The sequence below is a fragment of the Pipistrellus kuhlii genome, unplaced genomic scaffold (genome assembly GCF_014108245.1).
Source record: "Pipistrellus kuhlii isolate mPipKuh1 unplaced genomic scaffold, mPipKuh1.p scaffold_m20_p_24, whole genome shotgun sequence".
Classification (NCBI taxonomy): Eukaryota; Metazoa; Chordata; class Mammalia; order Chiroptera; family Vespertilionidae; genus Pipistrellus; species Pipistrellus kuhlii.
Window position 1 is genome coordinate 8,566,747 of NW_023425523.1, and position 20,320 is coordinate 8,587,066.

General features: G+C 52.3%; 3 protein-coding genes across 6 annotated transcripts; all 3 read right to left on the reverse strand.

Moving 5' to 3' along the window:
- Positions 1-1,437: 1,437 nt before the first annotated feature.
- LOC118727297 (protein S100-A15A-like) lies at positions 1,438-15,059 on the reverse strand. Of its 3 annotated transcripts, XM_036453060.1 has the most exons (4): positions 14,511-15,059; positions 12,533-12,719; positions 12,105-12,114; positions 1,438-1,447 (listed from the first exon to the last, which is right to left on the reverse strand). In XM_036453060.1, exons 1-2 carry the CDS (start codon positions 14,853-14,855, stop codon positions 12,543-12,545), a joined length of 522 nt encoding a protein of 173 aa, XP_036308953.1. In that variant the 5' UTR covers positions 14,856-15,059; the 3' UTR covers positions 1,438-1,447; positions 12,105-12,114; positions 12,533-12,542. The 3 variants fall into 3 exon arrangements, with proteins under 3 accessions (XP_036308953.1, XP_036308952.1, XP_036308955.1); XM_036453059.1 differs by lacking the exons at positions 1,438-1,447; positions 12,105-12,114 and having other exon boundaries at positions 12,427-12,719; XM_036453062.2 differs by lacking the exons at positions 1,438-1,447; positions 12,105-12,114 and having other exon boundaries at positions 12,427-12,719; positions 14,529-15,058.
- S100A8 (S100 calcium binding protein A8) lies at positions 5,536-6,672 on the reverse strand. Of its 2 annotated transcripts, none has more exons than XM_036453095.2 (3): positions 6,524-6,672; positions 5,903-6,065; positions 5,536-5,744 (listed from the first exon to the last, which is right to left on the reverse strand). In XM_036453095.2, exons 2-3 carry the CDS (start codon positions 6,041-6,043, stop codon positions 5,616-5,618), a joined length of 270 nt encoding a protein of 89 aa, XP_036308988.1. In that variant the 5' UTR covers positions 6,044-6,065; positions 6,524-6,672; the 3' UTR covers positions 5,536-5,615. The 2 variants fall into 2 exon arrangements, with proteins under 2 accessions (XP_036308988.1, XP_036308989.1); XM_036453096.1 differs by lacking the exon at positions 6,524-6,672 and adding an exon at positions 6,371-6,395.
- Positions 15,060-18,735: 3,676 nt separating the features above from the next.
- On the reverse strand, positions 18,736-20,035 carry LOC118727308 (protein S100-A7-like). The gene is made up of 2 exons (XM_036453081.1): positions 19,877-20,035; positions 18,736-18,960 (listed from the first exon to the last, which is right to left on the reverse strand). Exons 1-2 carry the CDS (start codon positions 20,018-20,020, stop codon positions 18,781-18,783), a joined length of 324 nt encoding a protein of 107 aa, XP_036308974.1. The 5' UTR covers positions 20,021-20,035; the 3' UTR covers positions 18,736-18,780.
- Positions 20,036-20,320: the final 285 nt, after the last annotated feature.

The window sequence follows — 20,320 nt, forward strand, 5'->3', positions numbered from 1 at the left end:
AGAGGAAGGGACTCAGAGTAGCTGATTTCTCTGAGTCTGAGAGTATGGCAGCATCTTTCCTGTCCCAAGCCTGGGTGTCCAGATGCAGGCTATGGGAAAGCCATTCAGCCCACAGAAGAAAATAAGAGATGCCAGCAAGTCAGTTTGTTTGTTTTTTTTGTGTGTTTTTTTTTGTGTGTGTTTTTTTTGGGGTGTGTGTGTGTGTGTGTGTGTGTGTGTGTGTGTGTTTTCCCCCCAGTAATGGCATTATTAGCCTCATAGGAAGAATCAATTTCAATTTTGGGGGCACATTTCTAAAACTTCTGCAAGAGTAGCTATTATTCACAAGGGAGAAAGGAAGGAGGCAATGAACTGTAGAAACCGGGGAGCCCAGCAGGGTATTCGCTTACTTCATGTGACCAGAGCCTCCAGAGCTCCCATTACTTCTCATTTATTTGTTCGTGTCTTACAACGCTGGCCAGGGCCTCCAATACAAATTCTAAATAGAAGTCATAGAGAAATGGGTGCACTGTGTCTTCTTCCATCATTAAGAGAAATGTCTATAACTTCTTTTTGTTGTTGTTGTTGTTAATCCTTGCCCAAGGATATTTTTTTCCCATTGGTTTTTAGGGAGAGTGGAGGAGAGAGGGAAAGACAGAGAGTAATACTGATGTGAGAGAAACACATCAATTGGTTGCCTCCTGCATGAGCCCCTAGCTGGGGAGGAGCCTGCATTCAAGTTACGTGCTCTTGGCTGGAATCGAACTTGGGACCCTTTGGTCCACAGGCCATCATTCTATCCTCTGAGCCAAACCGGCTAGGGCTCTATCATTTCTTCATTAAGTGTGATATTTACAGTGAGGTCTGAATAGATGTACCTCATGAAAGGTCTAGGATAGGGGTGTCGAACTCAATCAGAGAAGGGGCCAAAATCTAAAATCCAGCCTAAATTGTGGGCCGAATGGTTTACTGAACAGTCATAAACTGTCATTGTGATGGAAACGCAGCGGAGTGCAGTGATGACAGCGCGGTGCGGGCCACGTTGCAAGGCCTGGCGGGACGGATTTGGCCCGCGGGCCTTGTGTTTGACACATGTGGTCTAGGACAAAAGTAGGAAAGAAATCCAGAGCACCCTATTTTGGTTAAATATTTTGCTCTGCAAAGCACAGGGAGATAAATGTGCTAAAGCCGTGGTGGGCAAACTGTGGCTCTCGAGCCACATGCGGCTCTTGAGCCACATGCGGCTCTTTGGCCCCTTGAGGGTGGCTCTTCCACAAAACACCATGGCCTGGGTGAGTCTATTTTGAAGAAGTGATGTTAGAAGAAGTGTAAGTTGAAAAAATGTGGCTCTCAAAAGAAATTCCAATCGTCGTCCTGTTGATATTTGGCTCTGTGGACTAATGAGTTTGCTAGAGTAAAAGAAGACACTGAGCAAGCTGCCCCGGATTGGAGCCCTCGCTGGGCCAGGCTGAGGAAGAGGCTCTGCGTGTGGGCTTCATGCTTTCTGCTGCTAATTGTGCCTGTTCAGCAGGAGGAAGAGGAAGGAGGCTGCTGTCCGTGTGAGAAATTGGGGACAGGTGGTTTGAAAGAGTTGCCAGAGGCCCATCCCCTGGCCTTCGCAGCCCATTCAGATCGTGATTTTGCAAATCCGAGAGTTGTTTACACAGAAATGTCTACAGCTCCTAAAACTGCCCCCAGCCCAGAAAGAAGGGGAAGTTATGACTGGAACAACACCTAAGTGGTTAAAGAACTCAAAATGCTGATCTTCTTGTTGTGTTGGATTGCTCACACCAGGAAAAAAACAAAACCAAAAACTTCACAGTAGCTCAAGTCTTGAGCTGTGCCTGATGAGTCAGCTCCAGAAAGAAGCTCATTCTGGAAACTTCGACCTTTGCTTATGCCCCTGGATGGCAGAGACCATGCAGGAGGTGAGGACCAAGAGGCTGATAGAGGGAGACCCTCCATGCACACACCTCACATATTGTCTGTTGGGATCTAACCCTCCCTCTACTGCTTGTAATTAAAAAAAAAAAAAAAAAAAAAAAAAAAAAATATATATATATATATATATATATATATATATATATATATATATATATATTATTGATTTTTTACAGAGAGGAAGGGAGAGAGATAGAGGCAACGATCAGCTGCCTCTTGCATACCCCCTACTGGGGATGTGCCCGCAACCAAGGTACATGCCTTTGACCAGAATCAAACCTGAGGTCTGAATAGATGTACCTTTCAGTCCACAAGCTGACACTCTATCCACTGAGCCAAACCCGTTTTGGCTACTGATTGCTATTTTATCTTAACCTCTCTGAATCTCTTCATATTCAAATAGAAAGAGCTCTCTTCATATACAAATGGAAAGATGACCTCTTTCAGAGTTGTTACAAAAAATTAAATGAGATAAACTAGTCACAAAGTCTAGTGCTAAGAAGTAAAATGATCAACACACATAGTGGGCCCATGTCAAAATTCTTATTTTAATTCACTCATGAAAGATCGGTAAAGATGTCTGTTTGCTTAAACCAGCTTGAAGAATATTTGAGAATCTATAAAGACAGCCAGAAAAGGTGTGTCTAAGTAAGACTCTTCAGTGAGCTGCGAGACACTTTTAACTTTAAAAAGAGTGATGAAAAAAACCCTAACAGATAGGGGTTTACCATCTCTACCAGGCTATACAATCATATTACTCCATCATGCAGGTAAACTGGCTTTATCCACTGGGATTTGTTAGTCAAATATACTGTGTTGACCTTTGACATTTCTCAAAAGTGTCAGGTGGTGGAAGATTAACAAGTGGCCGCACTTGCTTCTATTCAGACAGATCCCAGCCGCAATCAAAGGTGTAAGCAATCAGCATGTTGTCTTTTTCCGGGTCTGAGGTGGTATTTCCCGTTCACGCTGAGACCCAGCGGAAGCCCAGACCCTCTTCAGCCCATTTGATTTCAGGCTGAATTCCCAGGCCCGGAGGCCCGGAGATAGGCTGGATCTGAACCCCAACAGGATGGTCTGGCTCCCAGGTGGAGGAATGCATGGGACATCCTTTCCATGGGAATAAGCTCATTTGCTCAGCTGCTAGACTCCAGTTGCCCAATTCTAGACCCTCCCCCTGCTTTTAGGATTTTGGTCATAACCCTGAGGAACCCAGAGTCAGGAGTAGGTGGGGGGGAATGAGGGGTAGGGTAGAACCTGACTGAAGAAGCAGGATTTCAGGCAGGTAATCCTTCCAGGCCCCGGAAATCTCAGTGGCCGGATCTGCCTCAATTGATAAGCCAAGGTCTCCTTTATGGGCCCACATGTTGCACGGGGTTTCCTGCTAAACAACTTATTTCTCAACTTCCCACCGCCCGGTTCTTCTTTTGTAGCTGGGGAAACAGGAACCCACATCACTTGGCTCTGGGCTACCAGCCTGTATGACTCTGCCCAGCGGTTCCCGTAATGCCCACAATCCTGTTTGTAAACCTCAGTCTCCACGCCCCCTGCCTCCCTGAGCCTTCTAGGGAGGGCCCCTCACTTCCACCTCTTTCTCTGGGCGGCCAGTGACAGTGTGTTCAACTGTTGAGAGCTCAAGGTCAATGTGATTCTTTTTAAAAATATATATTTTATTGATTTTTTTTTTTTATAGAGAGGAAGGGAGAGGGATAGAGTTAGAAACATCAATGAGAGAGAAACATCAATCAGTTGCCTCCTGCCTACCTCCTACGGGGATGTGCCCACAACCAAGATATGTGCCCTTGACCGGAATCAAACCTGGGACCTTTCAGTCTGCAGGCCTACGCTCTATCCACTGAGCCAAACCGGTTTCGGCATGTGTGGTTCACAACCGGTGCCCATCACATACAGTGAAACGCCAAGGGGGTGCTCTGTCACCTTCCCCATGGCTTCTGAGTGGGCTGAGTCAGCAGACCCCGTGGCAAACAAAATCTGATAATGGTAAGTCTCTCCCTCCCACCTCTCCAGAGGGGGTTCCTCTTCAGCCCAGGCTCCTGGGGTCAGAGGCACACAGCCATGCCCCAGGGGGGTGAAGGGCCCTGGGTGCTTAGGCAGAGGCTCAGAACCTCATGCACACAGAGGGACCCCAGCCTGCCTTTGTCTCCCCAGGACAGTGCACCCCAGCTTCACTGGGCAGGAGAGGAGGGGAGAGGAGTGTGGGCAGCAGCAGCGAAACTGACTGGCCCTTAGCAGCCTGTCCCTGCCAAGTCCACCCACCCAACCACCAAACAACAGACCATCGTGGAGTCACCGCACCTTTCATTCCTCATGTCCGGCCGCAGGGCCAGGGGCCTTCACCTTTTCGAGGTCTCAGACCCTCTAGGGCAGTGTTTCCCAAACTTTTGACATATGTGTACCCCTTCTATTATTTTCGTAATGTGGAGTACCCCTCGTACTCATGAGAACATAGAATTAGGTGCATCTAAGCACGGTGCAGTGCATATCCCCACCAAACTCCGGTGCAACGTGTGCCCCCACCAAACTCTTCCCGTACCTCTGGGGGTACGCGTACCACACTTTGGGAAACACTGCTTTAGGGAATCTGAGGAATGCCAGGGAGGAATGTGCTGAGGTGCACACTCACCATGATGCATCCACTTCCGTCCCATTCAGAGATGTATAGTACACCTCCTTCACCAACACCGCTGCCTCCTCACCCCAGTGGGGGCCACAGAACACTTCCAAGGTGCGGCAAGAAGCCCAGCTCAGGGCTGGGCTCTGAAATTCTAAACACCTACCTCCTGTCACACCACATACAGAATTAGTCTCTCTCTCTCTCCCTCTCTCTCTCTCTCTCTCTCTCTCTCTCTCTCTCTCTCTCTGTCTTTCTCTCTCTCTCTCACACACACACACACACACACACATACACACACACAAACACACTTCTATGCTATGTTTGCCCTAATTTCCCAAGAGTCTCACCTAAGACACTTAGCTGGAACTTAAAATTTAGTTGAGAGAACAATAGTGTTCCTTTTTTTTTTAGGAGTCTTTTTTTTTTCCTTTTAAATATATTTTATTGATTTTATACAGAGAGGAAGGGAGAGAGATAGTCAGAAACATCGATGAGAGAGAGTCATCGATCAGCTGCCTCTTGCACACCCCCTACTGGGGACGTGCCCGCAACCAAGGTACATGCCCTTGACCGGAATCGAACCCGGGACCCTTCAGTCCCCAAGCCGACACTCTATTGAGCCAAACCGGTCCCGGCACAATAGTGTTCCTTACATCCCTCTGTTTCCATGTCACCGTTTGGAAGACCAATAGCTACAGTATCGTGGGCTTTTTAGAACCCCAAGTCCTAGAGCCAGGGACTCAGGGGCCAGGGCTAGAAGAGACTCAGAAATCATTCAGGGGAAAATCATTTGGAGAGGAAACCAGACACATGGCAAAAACAAAGTTCATGAGACATAGGGCGTGGGGGCGTGGGGGCGTGGGGGGTGGAGGGGTAGCAACAGAAGCTTGTTTCTGTCCCTGTGGGTTTTCCAACCCCCCCCCCCACCCCCACCCCACAAGGAGCTTCCTTCCACAAGAGGAACGAGAGAGAGAGAGGCCTGAGGTATCCATCACTTTATTATCATTGAGGGATGAGTCCAGGGGCCCAGCCCCGGGCCCAGCAGCCCCAAGCCCAGCAGCTACTCCTTGTGGCTCTCTTCATGGGCAGCCAGGCCCACCTTTATCACCAGCGTCAGGTACTCGTGGAAGTTGATAGCATTGTCTTCATTGATATCCAGCTCTTTGAACCAGGTGTCTGCGCTCTTTTTCTGCCAAGATGGAGGAGGAAGAAGCAGAGTGTGAAGATCGGAGTGAGTGCTAGCTGCAGAGTGGCCATTTCCCCGGTCAGCGGGGATGGGGAGAGACAGTGGCCCCGGGCGTCAGCAGAGCCAGGCAGAGAGCCAGGGGACACCTGGCCACACCTCACCTTCATGTACTGAGGGCACTCGGCCTCCAGCAGTTTCTTCAGGTCGTCCCTGTAGAGGGCGTGGTCGTTCCCTTGCAGCATGGAGTACCGGTGGTAGACCTCGATGAAGTTGTTGAGGGTGCTCTCCAGTTCCGTCAGCATGGTGCCCGAGGAGTTGCTTCACCTGAAAAAGGGAGCACAGGGGTGGGGATGGCGCCTCTGCCCCCAGTGGGGTGAAGACTAAAGGGACACTCAGAAGGCTCATAACCCAAGTAGTGGCTTTGTCCTGGCCTGCACCATCCAAACAACCAGACCCAGAGGATGCTCTAGCTGTGATGAGAAGGGGTGAGATGAAATGGATCAGAGTGTGGAGTGTGGAGTGTGGTAGGGAGTAGGTACACACACACACACACACACAGTACCTGCCAACTCCATGCCTTCACCCTCTGCTCAAGAAAAGCCCAGCTTAAGAAAGGAACATGCCCTCACCTACAAGTGCTAGAGGGCTGGCTCTTGCTTTGTCCCTGGCTCACTCTTCTCCCCAGGAGATCTGGATCTTGGTTCCTTTCCCTCCCTTCTCCCCACCCCCAGCCTCCCCCAGAGAAGCCCGAAGTGTGGGGCCCACCAGCTCAGTCCACTTACCAGGTCTTCCTGAAACAGCGCTGACAATTGACAGAGTTGACAGATGCTCAGGCTGAGCGGCGCTCCCTTTTATAGTGGCTGGGCTTGGCCGCTGCCTGAGAGGGAGGGCGAGGCAACTCCTCCCTTCCAGGTTGCTACAGCCTCAGGTTTCCTAAGCAGGTGATGGGGCAATCAGGCAGCCTGGACAGTTCTGAGGGCCGGGTGGGGCAGGGGAGGAAGAAGGGGAGGAGGAAGGTTTTTCCCAGGCAGTAGTGCCCAGCAGGGGAACCAGGAAGCCACCAGGGTGACCAGGCGCCCCCTCCCGAGTCCCCCGCTGTCCCAATTGCTGGTTTCCTGGTACCTGTGTCCTCTCTGTCCATCTCTGAATGGGACGGAAGTGGATGCATCATGCTGAGTGTGTGCCTTAGCACGTTCCTCCCTGGCTTTTCTCAGATTCCCTAGAGCAGTGTTTCCCAAAGTGTGGTACACGTACCCCCAGGGGTACGGGAAGTGTTTGGTGGGGGCACACGTTGCACCGGAGTTTGGTGGGGATATGCACTGCACCGTGCTTAGCTGCGCCTAATTCTATGTTCTCATGAGTACGAGGGGTACTCAGCGTTACAAAAATTATAGAAGGGGTACACCTATGTCAAAAGTTTGGGAAACACTGCCCTAGAGGGTCCGAGACCCCAAAAAGGTGAAGGCCCCTGGCCCTGCGGCCGGACGTGAGGGATGAAAGGTGCGGTGACTCCACGATGGTCTGTTGTTTGGTGGGTGGGTAGGCGGACTTGGCAGGGACAGGCTGCTAAGGGCCAGTCAGTTTCGCTGCTGCTGCCCACACTCCTCTCCCTCCTCTCCTGCCCAGTGAAGCTGGGGTGCACTGTCCTGGGGAGACAAAGGCAGGCTGGGGTCCCTCTGTGTGCATGAGGTTCTGAGCCTCTGCCTAAGCACCCAGGGCCCTTCACCCCCCTGGGGCATGGCTGTGTGCCTCTGACCCCAGGAGCCTGGGCTGAAGAGGAACCCCCTCTGAAGGTGGGGTGGGGGTGGGGGTGGGGTCTCTGGGGAAGCCAGAAGTGCTTCCTGTCCAAGAGGAGAAGAGGAGGGGGCCCACTCCCCAGGATTTCAGGAGGAGCGAGCTGCTGCCAAAACCAACAAAATGCCCCTGAGATTAACCGGCTTCGGACGCCGAGGATCCGTCACGCCTTTCCTCTCGCTACAAAGTGCTTCACAATCACATAATCTACTTAGAGGCTTGGAACACGCTTGTCAGGAGGTGGGGCGCGGAACCCACACGGAAACTGAGGGCAGAGGGGCGAAGCGGTTCACGGGGAGTTTCCGGTCTGATGGGCATGTCACGACCAGACAGGATCCGGGAGCTTGGGGCTCCTGAGTGTAATCTGACAAGGACTTGACTCTGCAGGGAAAACCCCTGTCCTCTCTCCTTCCTTCATGCATTCACCAAGGGTTCACCCTGTGCTTCTCCAGGGCCTGGGCCGCCATCGCCTCCTGGGGGAAGTAGATGGAATTAACCTTGGGCTTCATCATGTCAGTAACGCTAGTGCTGAGTAACCTTGGCCAATTACCTCCCCTCTTTGTGCCTCACTAGTAGTTACCTCACTTATTAAGTAGAGATTTAAAACTCTTCAAGTAAACCATCATAGGAGAAAATACTTACAAATCATATATCTGACAGGAGTTAATATCCAGAATATCTAAAGAACTCCTATCGCCCAACAACAATAACAAAACAACAATCTGATTGAAAAAAAGAAATGGGAGGATTTAAATAGACATTTCTCCAAAGAAGACACCCAAATGGTCAATAAGCACATGAAAAGATGCTCCAGATCACTGGTCACCCAGAAAATGCAAATCAAAGCAAGATAGCACCTCATACCCAGCACAACTAGAACATATTAATAGCTATCACTATAAACAGAGACGCATTGGGGAGGATGGGAAGAAACTGGAACCCTCGTGCTGTGCTGGTGGGAATATGAAATGAAGCTGCCACTGTGGAAAAACGGTATGATGGTTTGTCAAAAAATTAAAAATGCCTGGCCATTGTCCCATGCACCAAAAGGTCACCGGTTCAATTCCCAGTTAAGGCACATGTCTTGGTTGCAGGTCCCAACCCGGTTCAGGGTGCATATGAGAGGTAACCAATCTATGTTTCTCTCTCACATCGATGTTTCTCTCTCTCTCTCTCTCTCTCTCTCTCTCTCTCTCTCTCTCTCTCTCTCTGTCTCACACACACACACACACACACACACACACACTCTCTCTCTCTATCTCTATCTCTCTTATCCATAAAAACATATTTTTTTTTAAATTAAAAACCAGAATTATCGTATGATCCAGCAATTCCACTTCTGGTATATATCCAAAATAATTGAAAGCAGGGTTTCAAAAATATATTTGGACACCCACGTTCTTAGCAGTATTACTCACAATAGCCAAAAATATGGAAGCAACTCAAGTGTCTATCCACAGATGGATGAGCAAATAAAATGTGGTGTATATATACAATGGAATACCACACTGCCTTAATCTATCTATCTATCTATCTATCTATTTATTGTTTTAAAATATATTTTATTGATTTTTTACAGAGAGGAAGGAAGAGGGATAGAGAGTTAGAAACATTGATGAGAGAGAAACATCGATCAGCTGCTTCTTGCACACCCCCACTGGGGATGTGCCCCCAAACCAAGATACATGCCCTTGACCGGAATCGAACCTGGGACCTTTCAGTTCACAGGCCAACGCTCTATCCACTGAGCCAAACTGGTTTCAGCACCACACTGCCTTTAAACAGGGAGGGACTTCTGATGCAGCTGCAACATGATGAACCTTGAAGACATGGTGCTAAGTGAATAAGCCAATCACAGAAAGACAAGTACTCTGTGATTCCAGGTATACGATGTGTAGTCAAATTCATGGAGACAGAACACAGAATGGGGTTGCCAGGCCTGGAGGGAGGAGGAGAGGGGAGCTGTTTGTTGAGTAGAGTACAGGGCTTTCGTTGCAGGATGAGAGGTAACAGGTCCGGAGATGGAACATGAATGCACTTACCCCCAAAATGGCCAAGATGGCAAATTGTATGTTCTGTGTATTTTGCCACAATTAAAAATAATTTTTTAATGTTCCCTCCTAAAAGGAAATAGAATCTACCATATAGTGTTGTTGTAAAGATTAATAATAGATGCAAAATATTTATGGTTTGTAGGCTTTTCCTAATATGTACAACATTTCAATAAAAAGTTTGCACAAAACAGTGTAAAGTGCTTAGAGCAGTGTGCAGCCAGCATGCTCTGCGTGAGGGTAGAGCATCAGAGCTGCCCGTGAATGTGCCTGACACTCCAGCCGAACTGTCAACCCGTGAGGATCCAGACTGACCATCCACCTCTGCTTCCCCAGCGCAGTGCCTGGCACACACCATCATAGCAACAGTACTCAATACTAACAACAACAAATAATAGCAAAATCGTAGCTGAAAAAAAAATTATAGCTGATATTTATTGTGCTTTTACCAGGTGCCACTTGTTATTGTAAGTGCTTTACTTACATTGACCCACTTAATTCTCACAACAATCCTGTGAGGTGTGTACTGCCTTAATTCCCATTTTACAGATGAGGAAACGGAGGCCCACAGGGAGACACCACATTCAGCGCATCAAATGACTTAGGTGACTTATGACATGCTGTGACATTGTCTGCTTCCTGCCTCTGCCGGGAATGCCTCTTTGCCAGCCACGTACTCCTCATCCTTCCTGACCCAGCCCAGGCACCACCTGGTGGCTACCCCTGGGCATCCCTGAGAGAGCTGTGGATCAGCTGCCTCCAGCACGCCCCCTACTGGGGACAGAGTGGACAACTGGGGCATGTGCCCTTGACTGGAATTGAATCGTGACCTCCTGGTTCACAGTCGATGCTTAACCGTTGAGCCACAGTGGCCAGGCAGGAGATCTCTTTTGTGAAGCCACACACACACACACACACACACACACACACCCAAGAACAGAGCCAGTGGGGACAGCTCTCTTCACTCAGAGCTTCAGGAAAACAGTCCCCAGATGCAGTGAGGGAGACTCAGGCAGCAGAAGCCCAGGATCGCATGCCAGTCAGGGGAGCATGTCTCCCCAGGCCACCAACTGTCTCCTCAGAGATGCCCCTCCAGACAGACGGCATGGGAAGGCTCGGGGGAGCCAGAGCCAGGCTGAGCTGCCCTGGAAGCAGAGGATGCTGGGAAATTGGGCAAGCATATGGGGGGAAGACAGAGCCCGCAATCAGGCTGTGGGCCGTGGGGCAACCTGGGGGAACAGAACCTGCCGTGTTTATAGGAAAGGGCTCCTTCCTGCGTGTGTCCCAACAGACCCGAGCCGGCCGGCCAGGGTGGTGAAATCAGGACAGGCAGGCGGCAGTGAAGAAACCCTCCCCCTGTGCCCTCTCTTCTCCCCCTCTCCGCCCCCCCAGGCGAGGAGGAGGCGAGGAGCGCTGGGCTGAGCTGCCCCATAGTCCTCAATGGCCTGTGAAACCCAACTCAGTTAAAAAGAAACAGGCAGGGAGAATCCCCCTGGGCTCGAGGAGGGATGGCTTGGATCTCTGGACATGAGGACTCAGCCCACGGGGATTTTAATCAGGTTCCTGTATTCCTCCCTCCAACACGGCTGACCACCCACCGTGTGCTGACATAGGCCGATGGGAAGGCATGTCCCTGGCTTGGAGGAGGACGCAGACAGCAGCCCCACCACGGAGCAGCGGGACACACACACCCCTACACACACAGGGAGGTCAGGCCTGGGAGGGCAGGAAGGCCCAGAGGGAAGTGGGTGGGGGCCCAGCTGAGTCCCCAAAGGCGGGTGTGGAAGGGGTGGTGATGGGGCCCCACCAGTGAGGGAGCAGCAGGGAAATCCACTTCAGAGCTTGGCTGACCAGACACAAAGGTCCCCACTCAGCAGCAGGGTACTTCTGCCCTCTGTGACACAGACCCAGCAGGAAAGAGAGCAGCCAGGGCCCTTAAATGACACCTCACCCCCCTCCCAGCCCCCCAATCACCTGCCCGGGGGAGCAATGAGGGTGACCACCCATCATCCCCTTAAAACCCATTGTTTCTACCACAGTGACTAGGACGTGGTTCCCAGACGATCCTCAGAGAGAAACCCACCAAGAGGAGCCCCTCCCAGAGGGATTCTGGGTCTGATTCCTGAGCTCCCGGGAGAGAAAGGAACACAGACAACACAGACAGGGCAGGAAGGTCTCAGCTGGGAGGGGTCAGGGGCCAGGGAGGACTGGGGTCCGTGAGTCACAAGTGGCCCTGAGCTGGAGTAACGCCATGTCTGTCATCATGTTTTATTAGTAAAACCAGACCCAGCCCTCTCTCCTCCAGGAAGACTTCCCTGATTGACTATCACCCAACTGCCACTCATCGCTCTTCCCCCTCCCAGGCTGGCTTGTTGGCTCTGCCCTGGTCCCATCTCTGACTCAGCTGCACAAATCCACCTCAAGGTCTGTCTGCCTTCTAGACTGGCCCTGCCCTGCCCCCCAGGTAACTGCCAGCATCATCTTCCCCCAGTCCTGGACCTTCTCTTTGCACGCTGACCCTTGGGGCTCTCGTCCAGAGACAAGAGACCTTCAAACCAGGGTCCACGCTGAGTGCCTCTGCCCTCTGTCCTGTCCCACCATGGAGGTGCCGTGAAGGAGTGATCAGCATCTCCTTTCAGGGGGTCAGCTCCCCAAAGAGAAGGCTCCTCTCTCTCAGACAGGGGCTGAGAGCAGGGGCTGCCTCCCCCCTCAGACAGGGGCTCCTGGAGGCAGGGGATCTCACTCACCCCAAATAGATGACCCCCTATTTGGGGGACCCAAACCTCCCCTCCTGGACCCATCGCTGACACCCTAACCATGAAGAGAGTGACACCAGAAACTGCTGTGAAGTTGCTTTATTCTCTTCCCTCCCGGGTGCCCTCGCACACCCATGCACACACATGAGCACACACACTGGGCACACAGGCACGCGTGGCAGAGCTCCACTCGGGCTCCCCTAGTAGAGGCCGTGCTGGGCGCAGTAGCGGGCGCACAGCTGCCGGTGGTACTGCAGGTGGTAGTCCCTCAGCAGCCAGCCCAGCACGTACAGGAACTCGTCAAAGCAGATCTGGTTGTCCTTGTCCTTGTCCGCCGCCCGGAACAGCTCGGAGACGAAGTACGGCTTCCTCCGGCCCTGAGGAGGGGCACGGGGTCAGCCGGCACCCAGGCACGGGCCCTGGCAGAGTTTCCGGCTCCACCGCCCGAGGGGAAGAAACGGCGGGGAAACTGGGTGTGGCCCTAGGGGCACAGGGGGCCGGGCACCTGGACCCGGGCCGCAGGGGGCAGAAGGAGGGAGCAGCCTGGGTGCTGGTGGCTGGCTGACCGGCTGGTGGCTGAGCAGGGCCGGGCGCCTGGCCCTCTGCTGGTGGCTTCTGAGTGTCTCCCCAGCTGAGCATCCGCCCCGCAGGGCCGCCCAGCTTGGGGCTGCGCACGGGGAGTTGCCCGAGGCACCGCCAACTGCCCCTCAGGTCTGCATCTCTAGCACCACTGCAGGGCCGGCACCCAGTGGGCCAGGTTTCCGCAGGGGGTGCCACCCGCCCAGGATTGATCATGGCCACTGGCCTGTGTCCTAAGGAAAGTGCAGGATGGGGGGAGGCCAAGGCCATGGGCCCTGGGCTGTCCGGTGTCCCAGAGCACTGGCCCTGAGGGCTAAGGCTGGGGGTGGCCAAGGAGAGCAAAGGAGCATTCAGGCGGCAGGGACGGCAGGGAGGAAGTCAGGTCAGAGTGCATGAGGAGACAGGACAGGCCACGAGGAGGGAGCCCCCACAGAGCGGGCTGACCCCACGGTGCCCAGGCCCCCTGCCCGGGCAGCTCTCCCAGGCTTCCCTCTCGCAGCCCCCCTGGCCGGGCCGTCATCTCTGCCCTGTGCCCAGGTGCTGGCTCTGTGGGCCCCGTGCCCAGGTGACAAGGTTTCCCTAGAAACAGGGGACCAATCACAGTCACCAGCCCCCCCTCCATGACCTGGGGGCTGCACTCCAATAAGCCAAGGACAAGACTCTCCTCTGATGCTCCCCAAAAGGAGGCAGGGGGCCTGCAGGGACTAGAGGGCTAGTCCTGGAGGCAGCAGCCTTGGATCACCTGGGGGCCTGGCACCGCAGGCACCGAGGACAGACACTCGGGTTGGCCTTGCCGTCTCCAGGGAGCCGGGTAATCACATGGCTGCTCCTGATGGCAGAGAAGATTCCAGGCCTGAGCAGGTGGCTGAGCAGCCTAAGGTCAGGGCTGGGCCGCTGGGCTGGTCTGAGACTTGGCCTCAGAGGGGGAAGGGGGGAGGGGAAGCTCCATTTCCTACCTGCCCACACCTAGTCCCTCCTGGCTTCCCCTTAACCCAGTGGTCAGCAAACTCATTGGTCCACAGAGCCAAATATCAACAGGACAACGATGGACATTTCTTTTGAGAGCCAATTTTTAAAACTTAAACTATATAGGAGGTACAATGTTATTAACTTAATTAGGGTACTCCTGAGCTGGCCTTTGCTAAAAACTCAAGGGGCCAAAGAGCCGCATGTGGCTCGTGAGTAGCAGTTTGCCGACCACTGTCTTAACCCAACTACTACCCTTGAGGGTGGGTAGGAGGAGGCTGTGCTAGACCTCAGGAGAAGGGGCTGGACTCAAAGGGCAGGTGGGGCAGGGCCCAGGGGCAGAGGGAGGGTTTAGGACCTGTTCTCAGGGGAAGCAAAACAAGCAGAGCCCCACCCTGCTTTGGGGATAGGATGGAGCTGCAGGGGTTGCGATGCTCGGGCTGGAGCGGGGCCAGGCAGGGAGTTTCAGGAGGAAAAGCCGCCAGAGCCGTCCTCCCTATGGCCGCTGATCCAGCCTCAGCTCTCCCCCGCCCCCTCCCGCCTAAGTTCCAGTACTTTTGGGAGGTGCTCCTTATACAAAACCCTCACGTCAAACCCCACAACCCACCTTCTACCCACCCCACCTGCCCCCGGCCCCGCACCAGGCTCTCCATGAAGCGGGGCACGTTGTCCATGAGCAGGGCCCTCAGCTCCTCCAGGGACAGGGTCTCCACGTCCCCCTCCCGGGCCGCGTACTGATGGTAGCTGCGGATGATCTGGAAGAGGGATTCCTCCACCGGCGTGTCCGTCATGGCAGCAGGACAAGGGCGGAGTCCAGAGATGTGGAGGTGGAGCTGCTGGGGCCAGTGGAGAATCTGGGAAGAGAGAGCAGCTCCTCCTCGGGGCCAGCCCAAGCATCCTCTGCCCTTTGCTTCCTGCCGCCCTGGTCTCAGGGCCCCTCCCTGCCCATCCTCGCGGCCTCCAATCATGGCGGCCGGTGTTGTGACGCCTCACAGGGCCTTCGGCAGCACAGCGGAGCCTTCATTGCATTCCTGAAATGACATCACAGGCATGTGCTCCCTAAGATTAACTCAGCCAGTTTCAGGGACCCAGCTGCCCTCAGGGCCTGATCTGAAACATCTCAGACTCACACAAGGTCACAAGATCATCCATCTCCCTGTCTCCCAGTTCATCCTCCCAATTCACCCTCCCAGCTCATCCTCCCAGCTCACCCTCCCAGCTCATCCTCCCAATTCACCCTCCCAGCTCATTCTCCCAGCTCACCCTCCCAGCTCATCCTCCCAGGTCATCTTCCCAGCTCCAGGCTTGGGTGGGGCTACACACACAACTCCAATGCATCCCCCTGGCATGTCCTCCCTCAGTCAGTGAACCCCAAACTCCACAGTGAATGAGGGACATTCACTCATCTGACAACTATTTCTGGAGGCCCTGCCGTGTGCCAGGACCCTCCAGGCCACATGGTGGGACACCCGGCCAGCTCACAGGGCGGGAAGGAGCGGAGGGGACAGTCACACACGGTGAACACTGCTAATTTAGTGGCACAAACAGGCACTCTGGGCACCCAGGAAGGGACCTGTCTGCCTGGGTTGCTGAGGAAGACCTCCTCAGGAGGCAGCTTTTCAGGTGGGAGTGAAGAAAAGATGCTGTTGCAGGTGAAGCATGGAGACCAGCTCTCCAGAGGGAGGGAACCGCATGGTCAAAGGCCTGGTTGGCCTCAGATAGCTACCACCTGGGCCTTTGAGTGGCAGGTGAACTCCTCCCCATCTCCAGCTGGGCGGGGCACGCAGCGGGTGAGTGAGCCTCCCAGAAGGGGGCGCCAAAGGGCAGGCTATTGAACCCGAGATTAAGCCTCCACCACATCCCTGAAGGTTTGAGAGAAACAGTAAATACTGAAGCCAAACTTTTCCCACTTTACAGGGTGAGCCTTCATCTACCCAACATCATGATTCCTTCGGCGAATAAGTGGTTCACCATACACTAAAATAAAATAAAATTGGCCCACGTGTCTAAGAGGTAAAACAATTTGCAATGCCAAGCTATAGTCACAGAGAATTTATTGAATACCTCAGATTCAGCCATCATTCCCCTGGGAATTTATCCCAAGAAAGAAATTAAACAGCAATAAATCTGGTAAAAAAAAAAAAAAAACACCAAGTAGGTGTTTACCACAGCAATGTCTATAGCCCTTTAGGGAAAATAAAGACCTAGAAACCGCGTTGTCTTCGTGTTTGAGAGTTTACCTATGAACTAGTGGCTCAAATTAGGTTTGATTCCGGTCAGGGCACATGCCTGGGTTGCAGGCTTGAACCCAGTAAGGAGTATGCAGGAGGCAGCCAATGAATGATTCTCATCACTAATGTTTCTCTCTCTCCCTTCCTCTCTGAAATCAATATATATATATATATATATATATATATATATATATATGTATATATATATATATATATATATATATATATATTTAAAAACAACCTAGTAGCCACCTAATTAATGAATTTGGTGTGCCAATATGACCTTGGACAATTGGTAGGTAATGATTTATCACTTAAAAATAATTCATTTTTGACACAGAGCTTGTTGGGGTTTCATATTGTACCTCCTTCACACTGCCTTTTTTTCAATCTGGGACAAAAAAAACAACAACCAAAAAACCCTCCCCCATGACACACACACACACACACACACACACACACACACACTGTCCCAATATACAGTGCTGATCTCCTTACAGCTGTGCGGTAACTAGTCTTCTCGTTAATACTGTGCTATAGACATCTGCTCACACACTAAGTCAATGTAGCCTGATTTTTAACGAGTGCATAGTGATCATTTATTTGCATATGTCAACATTTGTTCTTTAATCCATTACCAGTAACCATTTAAATTACATTAGGTTCATACGATTCAAGGTTAATTTTTTCTTAGCACTGACATTTCTTATTAGACTTTATTAAATATAATTTTGTTTTATTAACATTTTACACTCTATTTGAAATACAGTTTATTTTAACTGAATATTACAGAAACTACAGTCAAATTTTAAGACGAGCTGCAGGTGGTTCTTCCTCTTGGAGGTCAGGGAAGGCTGTGCCCGGAGCTGCTCTGGCTCTGGAGAGGCCCTGGAGCCAGCGTTGCCTCTTGAGGTCTGTGTGGCTCTTGCCCTGGAGCTGGTTCTGTAGATCCCAGTCATGATCACCATGACTGCCTCGGTGTGTCTTCTAAAGACAGAAACTCTCCCCTAGCCATCGATGGAGACCCAGCTCAAGAGCCCACCCAGGAAGTCCTCCCAGACTACAGGCCCTGGTTGAAACATCCCGCCTCAGTTGAGACCACAGCCTCGACCTGCTGAGAATCGCTGGCAGAAGTACTCAGCTGAGCCATGCAGGATTCTCCATCCAAGAAACTGTGAGATAATAAGTGTTTCCTGATTGTTGCTAAGTGATGGGTAATGTTGTCACATGGCAATAGATCGCTAATACAGTTGCCCCTGCACCAGGCACTGGACCGGTCCTCCTCCCTCGCTCCCCTATCTCCTCCCAGGCTCCCTCCAGCCACACTGACCTCCTTTCTAAGCTCCTCTCTGTCCAGACACCTTCTGCCTTCAAGTGTCTGCACAGTTATGCCTTCTGTCGGGAGAAATATACCTGCGTGTTAGGGAGCCGAGGAAGGAGTCATCCATGTGGACAAATGACTCACCCACAGAGTGCCTGCAGGTGGGACAGAAGGAGATTTTGGAGGCAGTTGCTAATTTCTCCCTGAAGAATGTGGCCTGGCTGAGGGGTTAGCAGGAGACTGAGCAGGAGGCAGGGAATGACCCAGCTGGATGAGGGGATCCTCAAAGAGGGGAGCTACTGAAGCAGCAGGGACTTGTCCCGAGGGGACCCTGGATGGACAGATGAGTGCCTACAGGCATCCTGGCACCATGGAGAGGGCTCATCTGTGGGAGAGCCAGAGCTTGCTCAGGCAGCCCCTGTGTCTTGCTTCTTTCTAAATGCTCGGCCTCTGCCACCTTGCCTGGCCTGAAAGAGCCTGCGGGGAACGGCACGCCTCTTTCCACAGCTAGCGGAGTCACTGTCACTGATGACTCAGCATGAGCTCTCCACTCCTCCCTCGTGCCCTCTCCTCCCCGCTCCTCTTCAGTCCTGTCTTCTCACTTGCTTCCCACTCTCTGGACTCCAGCATTAGCTTTACTCCTCACGCCTGGAACACCCATCACTCTGTGCTTTCCCCAGACACCCAGCTCCCAGCATTTAGCAAACCATTGCGAGGGTCAGCTCAGCAGACAGGGTGGCTCTCAACCTCCACAGGGACACCCACATGGGCTAACACACACACACACACACACACACACACACACACACGGACACAGGACAAGGATCCAGTCCTCTGGGCACTGCTGAGTGTCCCATGCACAGTGACCAGTGCCATGTGCCCCCAAAGCCCTCCACCCAATGCTATTTCAGTGGTGTCATCCCCCTATGTCCCTGGGGTCCTGCAGGAGGGAGGGCTAGAGGTACTGTGTTCACACCTCCCTTGGCTCCTGCTCCCTGCAGTTCCTGGATCCCCAGATGCTGATCGTGGCTTGAGAAGGACAAGCATGGCTGGGCCAGCAGAATGCTCTGCACTGCTGACCCCGGGACCTGGCAGGCTGGCTGTGCTAGGGAGCAGGGGCAGAGGTGGACAGAGGCCCTGCTGAGAGAGGTGGTCAGTTGTACTGGAGGCCAAAGAGAGGGCACCCTCCTGGCACAGTCCTGGGTAATCCCCCATGGAGAATCCACAATTACATTCACCAAGAAGGCACAGTTCTGACAGAGTAAGTAGCCAAAGAAAAGCAGGAAACGGGCTGTATCTGGGCAAGAGACACTTTATTGTTTCTTGGGGTTTCTGGAAGCCTCAGGCTTGGTTGGAATCACTGTCCTCTCCAGAACAGAGTGGGGCCCCATGGCTATGTTCATGGTAGTCCGTGGCTATGACTCCCAACACTGACAGGAACTCAGAAAACTCAATCTTCTTATCCTTATTCTTGTCGTGGTCCTCAAAGATATTGGCCAAGAAATCTTTGCCTCTTTCTTCCTGTGGGAAAGACAAATTCAGTCCCAAAAGTGTTATGGGTGGAAGAGGAGGAGGAGGCATACAGGAGGAGGGGGAGAGAGACACCTGGGGCCACACAGGTGTAGCTGGTGTGGGCCAGTGGAGGGTGTCTGGGGATAACGGAAAAATTAGCATTACCCTGCAGGTCACTGAGGGAGATTCCTTGGATCAAATATCAGCATGAAAGAGAGACCTAGTGCTGGTGGGCAGACTCTGCCCAGAGCCCCACTGATCAATGAGCTGGTGGGTGGGTGGTCTTTAGACCCAGACCTGCTACCCCACCCACTTCCAGGACCCCATCTACCTAAGTTCTACCCAGAAAATAAAGATAGGCCCTACCCCTTGTCTCTTCATTCCTAACCCTCCTCTCCTGTCTCCTATCTGCCTTCCCGAATCTTCCATGCTCAGTGCCCTCTTTTGTTCACCCACTCTCTGTGTCACTTAAAAAAAGGAGCCTCTCTTTTTTTAATCAGTTCAGTATATTCTAACTGTCAGACTAAATCAGGTCTACAAATGAGCTTTTCATTGTAATGAAAGGTGTTAATTTTATCAGCCATGGAATTTCCATCGCCTTCCCTTGGATCTCAGAGAACCTGATGGAAGCTTCTAGAGGCAGAGCCTGAGCCTATGGGCTTCAGTCTCCTGGATGGACAGTGACCAGTGGCAGGGGACCCATTCTTCACTCTCCTATTTGACCACTTAATAACCACCCTTCATCTCCAGATGCCTTTACTCTGGGCCACCTGTATCATCTCCTTCATCCCGATAATAACTCAGGTGAGTCCTCTTAGGCCTCTTTGCAGATGAGAATATGAAGGATGAGAGAATGGGATTGATTTGTCCAAGGTCCTCCACCATGCCAGGCCCCAAGTAACCTTGAGAAGTCACCCAGACTCACACAGGCCTTGAGGAAGTTAGGGAAATTCTCCTTCAGCATCTTCATCAGGCCCTGCATGCCAATCGTGTCATCCGGTTTGGTGTATTCGTGGAACAGATCGATCAAGTCCATCACGGACTTCTCAACTGGAGTGTTGCTGCTCATCTTCTTTTTACTGGAAGCTGCCAGAGAGAAAGACAGGACCGTTGTTATCCTTCCCCCCAGGTCAGGGTCCCTAAGTCAGGACAATGGGTGGGAACTGGGTATCCAGTGAAGTGAGGCTCCGGTGGAGCAGAAGGAGCTGTTCACCTAGGAGGTGGGATGAGAAGCTCACAAGGAGGGGACCTGGGGCCTGGGCCCATGCAGGTCAGGGACCAGAGGAGATGGGGGAGAACACAGAAGCCCACTGTGGACAGAACCACAGGAGGCATAAGCAGAAAGGGTAGGGGTCTACTACACAGAAAA

Coding starts and splice junctions, on each gene's coding strand:
- S100A8 (XM_036453095.2), bottom strand. CDS start 6,043: ATGCTGACGGAACTGGAGAGCACCCTCAACAACTTCATCGAGGTCTAC. Junction 5,745..5,902: donor AGTGCCCTCAGTACATGAAG/GTGAGGTGTGGC, acceptor CCATCTTGGCAG/AAAAAGAGCGCAGACACCTG.
- LOC118727297 (XM_036453060.1), bottom strand. CDS start 14,855: ATGATTGGAGGCCGCGAGGATGGGCAGGGAGGGGCCCTGAGACCAGGG. Junction 12,720..14,510: donor TGGTGCGGGGCCGGGGGCAG/GTGGGGTGGGTA, acceptor GCCCCTCCTCAG/GGCCGGAGGAAGCCGTACTT.
- LOC118727308 (XM_036453081.1), bottom strand. CDS start 20,020: ATGAGCAGCAACACTCCAGTTGAGAAGTCCGTGATGGACTTGATCGAT. Junction 18,961..19,876: donor CTAACTTCCTCAAGGCCTGT/GTGAGTCTGGGT, acceptor TCTTTCCCACAG/GAAGAAAGAGGCAAAGATTT.